The 16263-nt window shown below is 39.3% G+C and overlaps 1 protein-coding gene across 1 annotated transcript in view; it reads left to right on the forward strand.

The window, feature by feature from the left end:
* The window catches only part of jade2 (jade family PHD finger 2), a 212419-nt gene that overhangs the window by 19673 nt on the left and 176483 nt on the right, over nt 1-16263 (forward strand). The window contains exons 2-3 of the mRNA XM_067608584.1: nt 9729-9792; nt 14804-14889. Coding sequence (XP_067464685.1) covers nt 9729-9792; nt 14804-14889 — 150 coding nt within the window. The remainder of the gene's footprint in view (nt 1-9728; nt 9793-14803; nt 14890-16263) is intronic.

The raw sequence follows: 16263 nt of genomic DNA on the forward strand, positions 1-16263 counted from the left end.
GGCAACAAGCATGGATGTTGTCAGTCGACTTGCAGATTAAACTCTTAATTTTCTTATTTCTTCAATCATTGTCAAGACATTAGCTGCTCCGAGCCTCCATGTCCACTTAAAAGGACACAACAGGGACAGATGTGTGATTCAGTACTGATTGTTAAGGGCAAAACAAAATATAATCCCAAACTCCCTTCCCACGAGTAATCGGCTATCATGAACATTGAAGCTGAAAGGATGAAGTGAAATGAAATGGCAGTTCAATCAGATTACCAGCCTTAGTTCTGTTTGGGTTCGGACATAATATCTCCAGGCTACAATTTGATTTGATAAAAATGTTCAGGACTGTTTGATATCATTAATAATCCAAAGTATTATCCAAATTATTGAAATTAAACATAAAGGGACTGTGCTAGTATAATCTATGTTAGATTAAATTACAATCAACTAATCTGGATTGGATTCTGGACCAGACTGGTCTTTGAACAATGAGACAAAAAAGTGTTTCCTGGGCTAGAGCTGCAACGATCTGTCGATGAATCGATTAGCCGATCAAGAAAAAATTAATCACCGACTTTTTTGATAATCAGTTAATCATTTTGAGTCGTTTTTTGAGAAAAAATGCTGACATTCTCTGGCTCCAGCTTCCTACATGTGAATATTTTCTGGTTTCTCTGGTCGTCAGTGACAGTAAACTGAATATCTTTGGGTTGTGGACTGTTGGTCGGGACAAAACAAGATATTTTAAGTGGCATTGTGGGCTTGATGGACATTTTTCACCATTTCCAAACATTTTAAAGACCAATCAATCAATATTGAAAATAATCATTAGTTGCAATACCTATTCTGGGCTAATGTTCACGTCTTAACTTAAAGCAGAGTGACGATTACCTTTTAGATTAATCATAAGAAATCCTGCTGCTTCAGTTCTTAGCCACGCTGTTGGACATTTCCTCAGTTGTTTTTTTTTTTTTGCACATGTGCGTGTGTGTGTGTGTGTGTGTGTGTGTGTGTGTGTGTGTGTGTGTGTGCGTGTGTCTGTGTGTGTGTATGCAACTTGTTGCATTGTCTGGCTGCCACTCATTGCCCCTCCGGCTGATGTGAGCCATGCATAAAAAGGAGGACACAGCTCGTCACATAGCACTTGAATATAACACCGCTTGGCCACGGGGCAGCCTGTCTGTGTTTGTCTGTGTATGCCTGTACAGAGTGTACTGTATATGCCTGCATGCTTGATTCTTCTATTTTTATACCCCCGCCACCACGATCACGTTAGGCAGGACGTTCTCTCCCCATGGTGGCGTCTGCCTGTCTCTGTGTGTTTACACATCCTGAACAATACAACACATGATATTAGACAAACTTGATGCTTATACTACCGGTTCCCCTCTATTAAATTTGCATTTTAACAAGGAAAAACTGTTTTAGCTGTTTCTTCTTCTTGTTGCTTTAAGACACAGAGTTCATATTCACATCATTAGCTTATTATTTAAATGAATGAGTTCATTAGCAAAGCTAGTTCTGTTTTATGTAGCACGGTGATTACAGCAGGATGTAGGGAGCTTAAAGTTTAAGGTGGTTCACATGTTGTACATATGTCTGCTTGTTTTCCAATGTATGGGTGGGTATATATAGACATATAATGTACGTTTATGTGCTGAAATGTAATTTTGTTTGCGTGGAGAGAAGAGCATTTTTGTGTGCCTCTGTAACTCTCTGGGCTTCCTGCTGTCTTTCTCTGGCTTGTTTGTCTTTGTTAGGATTATAAAGTCCCCCTGTCTGGATGTTTTTCCAGTCTAACTCTCATCTTTCTGTCTGCCTTCATCTTTTGGGACATCATTCTGTTTTTTCTTTGACTGATGATCTGTCTCCTTACTCCTGTATTGATCTCCAAATCTCTGGTTCCTCCTCCCTTCTCTCTGCTCCTTTCCAAACTTTCTTCCTTCATTTAGCCAGGAGTCTTATTTTTTATTTGTCAGAAATGTTCTGCCCCACCAAAACCACATTATTTTTTATGATACGATTGTATTTCATTCTCTTTTAATAGCGCTCTCTCCCTCACACAACATGGTTTCATTGACTCTGACAGCTGGTTGCCTCCAGCTATTGTCCTGCTTCAACTCTGACAAACTGCAGGTTTAGACAGTGCTGTTACAGTATGGGACTGTAATGCAACAAAAAACCAATAGCATGACAAAGCAACACAATGCTGCACTGTTACACAGCGATATTTTACTTATACATTGTAATTAGGGCTGCGACTAATATTTGTTTGCATTATGGATTAATCCGCTGATTATTCTCTCCATTAACTGATTAATTGTTTGGTTTATAAAATATCTGAAAATAGCAAAACATTTCCCAGAACCCAAGTTGACATCTTGAAATTGCTTGCTTTGTCCAACCAAGTGCTTCACAGAAAAAGAAAAAAAAACACCAGGGGATAAACTAGTTTTTGCTTGAAAAACATTTAATTGAAAGAGATGAATCTACCGATTACTTTATCGATTAATTGTTTAGTCGATGAAGTTTTAAAAAATAGTGAAAAAATTGCATTCACGATTTCTCAGAGCTCACGGCAGTGTCTTCAGTTTGCTTGTTTTGTCTGAATAACAGTCTAAAACCTTAATATCTTCAATTTACTTTACTTGTATGAAAAAGACAAGAACATCAAATCATCACATTTGAGAATCTGGGATCAAAAAACGTTTGACATTTTTACTTGAAAAATTACTGAAACGATGAATCTGTTATCAAAATAGTAGCTGATTAATTTTCTTTTGATTGACTAATCGATTTATCGACGAGTTCTTGCTGTAAAACAGTTGTGAGTAATGGTTACAGATGGTCATGTTGGAGGAGAAACAATTACACATTTCTTGAAGGACGTCTTGCGGAGTAGAATAAATGTCATCACTGTATTTGCACAGGTAACTGGTGCTTTGGAAACCAATTGCTGTAATATTCATTGCTGTCATTTTCTAAATGGGATTCTTCCTTTTGGATTGAGCCAGATGCTGCTGGAAATGTAAAAGACATCACTTCCTGTGCACTGTAGAGGATTTTCTGCCTGTTTTAAATTGAGATAACAAATGTAAAAGATTTGGTTGAAAGTAGAATTAATTGTTGTTTAAGTCAGCAGTCTTCAAGCGTAGCAAAATCAGAGTCAAAAGTCAAATTAAAAATGGATTTAATTCTAAAAGAAAAAGTGACTTAAAGCATTTGAATTCTGGCCGTAGAGATAGAAGCACGCAATTCCTGTACCATCTGTTATAGCTGTTTGGCAAGACAGTACAGAGACTGTCACAGGCTCTCTGTTTCTCTCTGAATGTCTCCCCACCTCTCTCTCTCTCTCTCTCTCTCTCTCTGTGATTACTCTATATGTTCAACGAATACTGACGTCCAAATTGAGTACTGGAGTACTCATGCCCGTCCCTAGTGCAGACCTTGAGTCTGGTTCACTGAACTGATTGAGATGAACTTGTACATTTGTGAGTCTTTTCCGTCTTCCTTTCTTTCCCTCCTTTCACCCACTCCATCTCTCCAGAGAACAAGAAATATCTCAATCTACACTCTGGGCTCTGGTTCACTGGATTGATTGAGACAGGGATTGTGTGTACGGCATGAGAGACAGAGAGCCATACAGTAGATGTCGAAACTAAGGATGAGAGATAGAGTGGAAGGAAAAAGAAGGGTATCAGGTGGAGGGAAAGAATAAGTGAGACACAGTGAGAGATGGAGAGAGTGAGGAAATCAAATTAGAAACTTGTCTTGGCAGTTGCAGAGCTACAAGTCCGCCTTGTGTCGCAGATGATCCCGCTCCGTAAAAGAAGGGAGGGGGATTTTAAGAAGATACGGTGACATTTCCAATTACTGTCACTTCTTTTAACTTTAACGGGCCAGCAGTTCCCCGCTTACATATGCTTTTAGAAATGCCGGACTGCCACCAGGACAAGAAGTTAAAGAGACTGTCCTGTCAGCTTATGATCACAGGTTCGGTCCGCATGACAGCTCCATGTCACAGAGACACTGAACCCCTCGTCTGGTCGCTATAGTTACCACTAAATTCTTAAAAAGGGGATATCAATCAGTCAGAATGAAGCCAATAAATGGATTTGAAACAGATCTCATTGTTTTGTGTTGTGCAAGCTGATAGACTAAACAACTTTAGCAGCCAAAAGTGCCAGGTGATGGTTTCCCACTCTGATGAATACAGCGAGAAAAGCGGAAGCATCTCAAAAGAAGCAGTACAGTACTGCGAGTAAATCATTATAATTCTGTCTAATTTTCCCTTCTAAGTAAGTATACAATTAAACAAATGTTTGGACACTGCTTGGAAGTAGTGTGTTTTATCATAACAGGCATACCCAAGAACAGATTTATAGCTAAAATACCGGAACCAAACCAACTGGGACAGATGTGGAACCAAAATCAACATTACTCCCCAACCGCTGCTGTAACAAAAAACAAAATTATAGAGAGAAACACTGACAGGTATCTTCACACAACAGGTAATACATTTCTAAAGTTTTGCACTTAACCAAGCAACAGCTGGTTAACACTGTCAGCAAACCAAATGAAAACTATACTATCACGATACTTTGGTGCCGATTCAATATGTATTGCGATTCTTTTAAGTATTGCAATTCTACAAGTATTGCGATTCAGTATTGTGATTTATTGTGATTTTTGTATACTTTTTTAACACTAGACCATGGGAAAAAGTTGAATCATACACTTCTAGAGACTATGTATATCATGAGTTATATTTCCAAAAACAGTGCACATCAGATGTCAGTCAGTCTTTGAGTTTTATTTTAACAGCATTATTGCTACAAACCCCTTGGCTCTGTCTAAACGCCATGCTAACAAAAAAATCTGTCATTAGGAATAACACTTAAGAGGTCAATAGACCTTAGGCCAATATAGAAGTCCGCTACGAGTTAGTTAAATGAAGTACTGTTACAATAAAGTTAAATTAAGTACTCTTATAATGGCGTTAAATAAAGTACTGTTATAATAAACTACTGTTACAATAAAGTTAAATAAAGTAGTGTTATAATAAAGTTAAAGTACTGTTATAATAAAGTACTGTTAATAATGAAATGAACCACTGGTGCTTTCATTCTGAAGCACCTGGTTCGTCTCGGCCTGGAAGTGTTGATGTAGTTAAAGTGAAGCTTCTGATCAACAGAAGGTTGGACAACAACAGCTAGCAGTTAGCTGTTAGCAGTTAGCGGAAAGTTAAACTGTTACCAGTCCGTGGCGTTGTTAAATGTGAGGATTTATTCACTGTGAGCGGGAAACTGGTGACTTGCGGCCGCCGTTTGAACAAACTAACAGCTCTCCGGTTCACGCGTCGATGCTAACAGGCTAACTGGCTAGCTTCTGGGCTAACTGTAGCTGTTATTATATGTTTTATAGCTCAGTGTAAATAATAAAATAAAGGCAAGAAAACAAAACAAGGATTTATTCCAAACTGTCAACCATTTGTGAAATGTAAAACCTGCTGTAGTAAAATAATTGCCTTTTTTTTTTTTAAGCTTAGCGGCTAGCTAGTTGCTGGCCTTGGTGAACAGAATGATGCACTTATGGTAATATTCTTCCGAAAGTGGTGTTTTGAAAATAAAAACTGCAAATGTGAAACTGAATGGCTTAATGGATTTATCTTTTCATTCTATTCAAAAGCACTTGAACCTCAGGTTCTGAGATGTTTGAAGTAAAATATATTAGCATTTGATAGTCTGATCTGCCAACCTTGGGAGTATAAAGATTGAGATTTTAAAAGCTTTATGTGTGTGAATTAAATTGGTTTGTGCAATTTATCTTGCCTGTGCAATATAGCAATCTCACACTCATTTTGGCACATTTTACTGAAAGTAAAACCCTGTGTGTTAGAACTTAGTAAAAGGAAATTCCTCATCCAGGATGTCTGGAATTTAGACGTGTAACCTACTTTTTGTCTTTTGAGGTTTCCATCTTTCATCGGTGTCTAACCTCAGTTGGTCTGGATGGATGAGGCTAGGGGGACAGTGGGAGGGTCCAACGGAAATCTTGAAACTCTGTATCTTAAAAAAGTTCACAGCACAATTCAAATTGCAAACAAGGTTAATTCATACTTGTCAGTTCGAATAGATTTCTTTCTTTTTTTTTGGTCATTGTATATTATTAGGCACATTGGCCAAGAGATGCTATTGTGCATGTGTTGTGGGTTGTAGATAATCCTATATACGCACTTGGTGAGCTACTTTCCTTGGAATGACAGGGGGCTTTCTTGAAATACGGACTGCAGTTAATACATCCATAGTGTAGTATGCCCCACCCCCCCTAATACATAGCATCACCAGCTGCCTCCTTTCACCAAGCACTTTCACCAGGGCAGTGTAATGGGTGTGATCACACAAACACTCGACCAACCAGTTGGAGTCTATAGTGCAGTCAGTCAGCGCTACACCAGGTTTCACACGCTCGGACAGTGTCTGATCTATTTGATGGAGTGCCTTTCCAAGCTGGAAGCACTGGAGTGGGAATTGAACCCAGGTTGTTGTGTCGATGGGTGAGGGGAGGAAAGGAGACAAGTTTTACCCTCAGAACAACTGTGGGACTAACTAAAATTTCTAGCAGATCCTGTATGTCCCCCCTGTCTCATAAACCAAAACACTGGATGTTGCATCGTTTTTTGGAAATAAAATTACTCTCAGCTCATGATAAATTTATAAACCTGACCTATCCATTTAAAAATGGTGTAGGAGCTTCTTGTATCTCATGCAACAAATCAAAACCATCACATTGATGGATGGCGCCCCACTCAGTTAAACTTATAATGAAAAATAACCCTGCACAGCTGTAGCCACAGATAGCTGCCAAATACGTAGGAGACACCTGAATAAATATTTTAGGCCAAAATAGTCCTTTTTTATGCTCATACAGTCAACGGGTTAGCTAAAATCATAAACTAGGACCCAAAAGTTCTTAAATTTGCACCACAAGTAACCCCTGTTGATGTAAATGCTTCAAACAACACCAGAGTGTGTATATATATATATGTATATATATATATATATATATAATAGGTCCTCAAAAGTATTTCATGTGACAGTTTTCGTGAGAGTTCACATTTTCCTTTGGGTGGTCAGGAAACAAAAATTCACTGGGCTGCGTTTAAGTTATCCTGAGTGTGGTTTAAGTGGGTCGCCTGAGAGTTTAATAGGCGAGGGAGAAACCCTGAGATAGATACAGGCGTGCAGACTTGAAGTCTGACAGACGTAGCTGGAGGAAGTCAATGATGTACTTAACCGCTCTCCTCAAAGGCAGGAAGACGAGGGGAGAGCTAGACAGATGGGAAGAGGTGGAAAGATGGAGAGAGAAGCGAAAGAGGCCGAGGAAGTCAATAATGTACTTAACCTTACTCTGCAGACTCCCTGTGTCCCTGTTATTGTAAGGCAGGGAAGACGGGAAGAGGGAGGAAAATGGGAAAGAAGGAGAGAGTACGATGGCAGGACTCTGGAATGGAAATAGTCAGCGGCGGTGAAGAAGCGGTGTGTTTTTCTGTCAGCATAAATGTCAGAGTAGTTAAGTGTGCGCAGGGCAGGCGGGGAGGCTGGGGTACAGGAAGAGCCCCATATAAGAGGGAATAGCCCAGTTTTACGGCCACATAAATCTCTGTTCCCCACACTGAAGGTTGTAACCCACCTCCTCCTCTTTTGGCTTTCCTGCCTTGGTGTAGCATACGCTAAAACCTCCTTTTGACTTCTTGACTCTATATGCTGCTGTCTCTTTACTTCATTTCTTTCTCTTTCACACTCTCTTGATCGATGCTCTCCTTTTTTCATCTTTCTGGCACTCTATATATTCTCTTTCTTGTGGCCCTCAAGCTTCCAGGGCACAAGATTAAAATTTTTCTCATGTTTTTTTTTTTCTCCACTTTAATCCTTGTCAGGGACACTTTTATAATAAACCATCACTTTGTAAGATTTATTTAATTTTTAATCATAATATAACATCCTATTAGCAAGGTGAATTTGGTTGTTTGCTGATCAGAGTGTTCTCCTCTTTCACCTTAAAGCGCTGCTTCAAGGATAGGTTCACAATTTCTTTAGGTCCGACGCTCAAATGAATATTGACACGTTTTTTTCTTGCTGTAATTCATAAAGCACTTTCAATTTAAGTGATGGAGGAAAAAATCCACAGTCCACTTTACATACAAAAATAGTAGTCTCTCTTTTTGTTACAGTCCTTCCACTTCAGCTGAACAGGAAAACAGAGCTGCAATGATTAGTCGATCTATCTATTAGTCACCAACTATTCTGATAATCAATTAATCATTCCGCCTTAAGCAAGCCTGGTCAGGTTAGACTAACCCATTGTCGCTAATTTCATTGCTAACTCCCTTCACTTTTCCAGTAGTTGGGGAAACAACAGGTGAGACTTTTCTCGGTCTTGAGAAGCTGCAGCAATTTTTATTAACTGACACACTGCAGTCTTTACCGTACATTTACTGCCACCGCCCACATTCACAGTGTGAGCGATGGCGGTAAATGTCACTTTTGTGCCACTCGCTCTCCCACACACATTATGCACTGCCCTATACCTTAACACAGCTACACTACTCTGACAACAGTACCTGTCACGAAGATGTCCCTTTGAAGAATGAAGAGGGGGAGGATTCTGGGATTTGATGCACTAGTCAATGACTCAAAACAGTAACGTAGAGTGTTATCCTGCTCACACAGTGTGTGAGTGAAAATCATTAGTAGCACATTGATATTAATGATTAATGGTGAGAAATTTTTGCATCGGCGCTCATAATTCTGAATAAAGGAGAAACACTGGAATCTGTGACCGAACTGTCAGTGCTCGAGTAGCATCGTGGGTAATGTAGGCTCCGGGTTTTGACAAAGGAAGAAGAATATGGATAAAATAAGAAAAGACAATATCTCTGGTTCTGCTGCATTGATTTTGATACTTTTAAAAAAAACTGTCCATTGTGAGTCTGTCAATGTTTATAGAAGTGCAATACTACTCCATAGCCCTCTGTAGCCTGTGCTTAAAACTTTGCACACAGTTTGCAAGAAAAACAATTCTTCATGATGATTAATCGACTAATCGTTGCAGCACAAGCCTGATCTATTTGAGTTTTTGCAGTAATTATCTTATAAATAGAAACTTTTAAGGTGACAAATGCATTCAAAATTTCTATTAAATACAGATGCTATCCCCTATCACTGTAAACTGTCTGCAGCTTAAAGTCTTAAAAAGTGGCCTAATTATTAGCTGGTTGAGAGGCTCGTGCTTTGTTTTGCTGTGTGTTGGTTTGGTTTCACTCTGTTGTATCACAGAAAGAGGCACCTACAGTATTAAAGTGGGGTAGACACATAAAGGAGGACTTGTATAATAGCTCTCAGTGAATACACTGCACTAATGGAGGATGAATTCACAGTTAACTTGTACAAGGACTCCCACTGTATTTGAAGAAACAGAACAACTGTATCATTGTGAAGTTCCCAGCGAGTCCAAAGTGCTAATGTGTAACGGTGATCAAGTCGGTTTATTCTGGCAGGCTGCCTGCTGGAAGCTCTGACAGATTGGTGCCATCAGCGCATTATTTCATTAACACTTGTGTTTTCATGGTGAACATCTTCTCACTCGTCATTTTTCTCTCTCTCTCTCTCTTGCCCCCCCCCCCCCCTCCCTTCCTCCCTCCCTCCTTCCCTCCCTCCCTGCCAACCCCCTGACAGATGGAGAGCGAGAAGAAGAGGAGAAAATACTCCACGAGCAGCAACGACTCCGACACCACTGACAGTAAGTTGGAGAGAGAGATTCGGGGATGGAGAGGGAGAGAGGGAGGGAGGGAGGGAGTGTGTGACTCTGTGTGTGTGTGTGTGTGTGTGTGTGTGTGAGTGAAAGTGAGGTAGTAAGAAACCTGGAAGTGTCAGAAAAGTGAGTTCCTGTGCTGCTGTTGTACGGTGAGCTGCCTGGTTTTAGTCAACTCTCGCAGGATATTTCTCATATTTACTCTCCAAACAGACTTCCTTCCTGTCCCTCCTCATTAAGACCTCGCTTTTTTAAACACAGCTACAATAAAAAATATGGACAGGTGGTGCAAACATTACGCACATCATAAAAATATGAAACACTATATTCAAAATGTCTTTTTTTTTACCCCAACAAAGTCAAAATAATCTGAGAAAAAGTCATAAATTTAACAATAAAAATCATTCTTTTTGGGAGAAAAGGTTGCTTTGAGAACAAGATGTTGTAAATGTTTTAGCATTTCCATAAACTGTATAATAACTCTTTTTGTTTGTTTGTGCTCGGTCACTTTCCTTTGACTGGTATACAGCTCTGGTCTGTATCTGCAGGCTCTGTCACCTAAACTTGAATTTGAACTTGACCACCAGTGTCTGTGAAATCATCACAGGCTGCAGCTGCACTCTTCTTTCTTTATATAAGACATTGGTGTTGTTTGTTTTGCTTCATTTACCTCAGGATTGTAGTGAGACTTCAACCATATCACACCATCTCCACCTGCTGCACTCTGAGCCGCTGGACCTGCCGCTCCTTCCTTCTCTCCACCAGCTTGTATTGATATATTTGTTCCTTTTTTTATGTTCTTATTATTAAATATATTTCCCATGAAGACCAAGTGGTATATTATTAATTAAATAATTAGACCTTTTTGATATTTTGAAGTGCAACAAAGTCATTTTTTTTTTCTTGAGCTCACTTGCAGAATGCATTTAGTCCAGGAGCTGACTGCATAATAAGCTGCTGCTTTAGTAAATCAGGAGCTAAATACATGCAGGTTGTGGCTGCAAATTCAATAAAACTTGCATTGCACATTTGTGCTCTGCCATTTTCTTAATAAATCTGAACCCCATGTGCTTTGGAAGTAATGTTAAACATATGCAATACGCAATTCAAAGTGTCAAAAATGAAATGAGTGCTTGTATGTGAAATAAAAAATGACTGATTGATAAATGGATTTTAGGCGATGGCTGCATAGATTGATAGACTGGCAGATGCATATCTAACTCAGAGTCGTGACACAAACTGAAACAGCCAATCAGACAGACAGACAGACAGACAGCCATGGTGAGATACACTGCATGCTGGTGGGAACATCTGGTCAGTCTAACACATCACCGACACTGGCGGCTTCTGCTGGAAAGTCATCTTTATAATAAACAGCCGTTAAACAGAGGTACACTGTACAAGAACACTTGGCTCTTAAAGCTGATCACTGTCTACAAAATGTGAAGATTTAGTCACTGAAGACAGCTTAATTTAATTGCCGGTTTAATTGTAAATGTCATTCTTCATGGCCTTTGGCAGTTCAACATGACTAATTCTTGGAATTGTGTGGCGTAGATTTTTGCAAAAACAAGCAAACGCTTTTGTTTGGCCATTCCCATGACACTGTCAGGCTAGCATGGACAGAAAATTGGATATAAAAGTGAACCACAAAACTAAATGTTGAGGGCAAGAGTTGATCTCACTTTTGGTTTTGTGTCTCCCTAAAAGTCACTGCACTGATGGGGTATATAAGACATGTTGATGCCAGGCTGAACTGGTTTAAATGGCAACTAATTATTCTATGTGTAGGAACCCTGAGTAACATAAGAAACCAAAGCAACGTCTTTAATTTTATGACTACTTTAGTTATCCTTATTGAAATGTCTTTTTTTGCTTGTTCATATATACCAGTGTGTGTGTGTTTGTTTTACTGTTGCACACTCTTAAAAGTCACTCTTGATTATTTCTCCATCTAGATGCCTAAAATAAAAAAGCAAAGTTTTTTCACTTGACTTTTGGCACAGTTCTCTTTACTTAAAAAACATTTACTTATAAGACATTTTAATGAAACATTTTTATTTGGGATTTTCCTTCTCTGGAATCAATGCAAAATCAAATTTCCTATAACGGTGTAAGAAAAATCCAATAAGCTGGTACCTCAGTAATAGAAAAGAATAGATAGAAAAGGGAGTTGTGTTCATTTGTCACAAACAGTCCAAAAATAAAACTGTAGGCTAACATAATGAAGAATATATAATATGATAGTAATACACTTAATTTATAAAGCACTTTTCAAAACAGAGTTACAGAGAGCTTTTACATAGAATAATCAAGATAAAACAAATCAACACAATACCATTGAATAAAATCAGGCCACTAAAAGTGCAGAGAATGGAATAGGATTAAGTATCCAACAATAAAACAATATAAAAAATAATCAAATAAAACAGTGACCTAACCCTTTTCATTCACAAATCGTTTTAACTAATTCAAAATCTAGATCTACGGAGAGGTGAATTCTGGGTATTGTAGTTATTCAAACTTGAACTGTTTACTGCATTTTAACCAGTGCGGGTCGAAATGACCTCATACAGGTTTAACTGTTATGTGTCACAGGTCTGCATCTGTAATGTATTTTACAACAGCTTAAACAGGCTGTTTTTCAGACCTGACTGTGCCACCCTTGTGCTGAAGGCCGTAAAAATTAGCCGTTAGCCGTTAGCATCCGTGGGCTCCAGCTGCATCTGTTGACTGGAGGTTATCAGGTTTCTAATTGAAGGATGCCCATGATAATTTTGGCCGCCGCGCACCGAGCGGGGCTTTTAATTAACACACAGCCATGATGGTAACCTCCAACTGCGCTGCGGTCCTTTTGGTTATCTGGCCTCAGTGATGGAGTGCTGCAGCTGCCTCATATGGATATAACCGGCACGCACGCAAACACCATACACACACACACACTATTTCTCTCTTTCTCTCTCTCTCCCTCTGTAGTGCAGTGCAGATGCGTGACTACAGTCAAATGTTCCACTAAATACTGAATATTTTTTAGACCTACCACACACACACACACACACACACACACAGACTTGTGGTTGAACACACACACAGATCAGTGACAAATGAAAGGAAAAAAACACAACATACTGTTTTTTTAGTAAGGTGTTCTTCCACCTCAAACCTCCAGAACAACTTCAGTCCTCCTTGGCAGACATTCTCCAAGTCTCTTTAGTGTTTTGATGGTGGTGGCTGGATGGTGGTGCGCTGTCTAACTCGTCACTCCGAAATCTCCCATAGATGTTCGGCTGTGTTGAAAAATGAAAATAATGAGCACACACTCATACAGGAGCACAGACGCACACAAACACACACCGCTTTCACCGTGTCAGTGTGTTTTTTTTTTTTTTTTTTTTGGTTGTGATGTGTTTGTTCTTGGACAGACTAGAGTCTCTTTGGCCCCAGTGTGCTTTTAAAGGATAAAGACAGGTTTTCACACATACACACACACACACACATACGCTTAAAGCACACATTGTGTCTGTCTCTCTCTCTCTCACACACACAAACACCCACACACACCCACACTGTTAAGTGGTACACTTTGACACCATCACTCAGTAAAGCTGAGAGACGGATTAAATTGAGGTCTTCTGATCACCTCAACCTACTAATGGTTGTCAATTCACACCATGTTATGTGTCTCTTTGTGACAGTGTATGTGACTATATGAGCATACATATGTGACAAATACATATATGTGTTAACAGCTCTATGTACAATATATGTTTGTGTGTGTGTGTGTCAGTCATTTTCAAGTCTGACAGCAGTTCTGCCCTCAGTGTTAGTCGTTCAGATGTCACAAGTAAAATTAGCATGGTGGCAGTGCTACTGTGGTGGCAAGGGAAATATGTTGAGTGGGAGGCAGCACACATAAACACACACACACACACACAAGCACACATATAGTCACGGTCACAGTGTGCTATATTACACAGTATTGGGAAATTTGTGTTTTCCATTATGCCCTTGTGATGTAATTTAATTGCCAATGTGATGCAATTTTTAACGACGGCTTCTTCACAGCATACACATAAAAATGAGCTTTCGGCTATATGTGTTGCAGTGGTTTTGTGATTTAAAAAAAAGAAATAGAATATATGAACTTATACATCCACTCATGCCCTCTCTTCTCTTCATATCAACATAGCCTCTGTTCACATACATGGGCATAGGCGCACACACACACACACACACACACACAGGGCTGCTGATTGAAGCGGTGGGTGGGATATTGGCTCCAGCGTCTGGTTAATTGCCATTAGGTTGCGTATTAATGAGGTTGTAAAGGACCGCAGTGGACTAACTGCTTAACAAGATGCTATTTATACTGTCATTACATATTAAACCTCTTAATAGATCATCATCAGTCTGCTTCAATTAAAGGCCTGACACAGAGTGGTAGTAATGCTACAGCCGTCGGAAAAGTCACGAGAAGGGTTTTTCGTTCGGCTGCTTCTCTTTAGTGCTTCTCTAAACTGTTTGAATCACCTCCATCAGTGAAAATTACAGAAGGTCTTGAACTCCATCTCATGCTCATTTAAGATCTTTTGATGAGCAGCTTTTTGCTCTCTAATAAGTAACCGATTCTCTGGCGGTGCATGATGACTGCAGTGTTTTTTATTGTGTTTGTATTGTAAACCCTCTCTGCAAAACAAATTTCTCCAGTGGGACAATAAAGTTTCTTTGGAGTGAATTGGAACGCACGCTGTGCGCATGAAGTCTGATCTACAGCCAGGGACCTGTTCTTTATTTTCCCCTCTTTAAATCAACATTCACACTCAATAACGCACACTCTTGACAAACAAAACACAGATTAAGTTATTGTTTTACCGGAGTATCATGCTCCAGATAATACTTTGTCTTTACTTATTGAACTTATTAACACTCATTGTGTTTAGTTTAAAAAAAAGATGTTTGTGAGTCTTAATTATACTGATCATGGTTTTTATCGCTACAGGTCAGGTGACATCATGGTCCAGGTCATCCAAGAATACAGGCACCAGCAGCACATGGGTCCGCCACCAGCACAAGAAACCATCAGAGGTAAGTTAGTGTGGCGGCTTGGTTCAGTGACTCAAGCACAAACAGTACACAAAAAAAGTGTTTAATGCAACACAATCTCTGTTTGGCCATTATGAGCTCACAGTTTTGCTCCACTTCACTGCTGTCTGTTGTCTGTTGTGGCTTCGCTGAATTGTCATGAATGGTTGGATTCCAACATTTTGTTTGGTTGATGGCGCTGCTGAACGCTGGCATGATCTGCATCTTTTATTCAGTCCGTATTCATGAAATGCATCAGAAAAAAGAGAGTAGATTAGTAGCTAATGTAAAATGTATGTCCCCCCTCTGCTCAGAACTGTGCTCATTGTTACTTCAGTGCAGAATGTGCAGAGTTTGACACTAGAAGGCTGTTTTCTCATTCGTGGAAAGTTAAAAGTGAAAAGTTTTTCTGTGCTCATTGAAAATGTGATTGTAAGGGGGTGGGCCTACAAGCATGATTTGTGACATCACATTCAGCTGTTAAACTTTGACAATGTTTGCATATTTAATGAGTCCAGATTTTTCGGTGATGGCAAAGGATGAGGTGTCATTTTAAGGATTTTAATGAGGTAATTGGCCTTTTTTGTGTAGAAAAAAACATATCAGACACATATCGATGGCCTCCTATCTGCAGAATTTTCTGATTGTCGGGTTTTAGTTTGGATGATGAGAACAAGGAAGGCTGCTCATAATCAGTCTGTCTGCAAGATAATCCCGCCCTTCGTCGTGACAGAAAAGTGACCTGACGAAAACCTCCAACCAGGTTCGCTGGGAACATGTTGAGGCACAAAACCTCCTATCTGCATCAGCACCAGACTGAGCAGAATTATTCCCTAGTATATTACATTCACTACACTGGCCCATCTTTTTTACCTGAAAACAAACTTAATTTTATTTTTCATTTAATTTTTATTATTAACTTAATTTAGAGCATCGTTTTGTAGAACCTTTTCCAACTTGCAACAAGTGCAAAAGCTCCTATCTGCAAAATGATTCAGGAAAAGTGGGTAAAAACCTCCTATTTGCACTTAACGAGGCACTAATACCTAGTTGGTATTGTTAATACATAATATATTATGTATTGGGTATCCTTAACAAATAGCATTCTGCAAGAACACAAGTTTTTTTTAGTTTTCTCAAAAAAGTGCATTTTTCAGATAGGAGGTTTTGTTCTTCGGCCGTCGATATTATAATTCTAAGCAGAGTATTTTTTATGCATGTTACAAAATGTCTGGAGGGGATCTTTAATTTAGGGCTGTGTTTGGTTTCTGGACTCAGGTGGCAGAGTCGCTACTTGGGTGTGTCTTCTTCTGCAGAATTGGTTGCTGTAATGTTGAAAATTTTTAAGAGGCAACAAAATCCTGCACACCATAACGT

The sequence above is a fragment of the Thunnus thynnus genome, chromosome 13, assembly GCF_963924715.1.
Source record: "Thunnus thynnus chromosome 13, fThuThy2.1, whole genome shotgun sequence".
Lineage (NCBI taxonomy): Eukaryota > Metazoa > Chordata > Actinopteri > Scombriformes > Scombridae > Thunnus > Thunnus thynnus.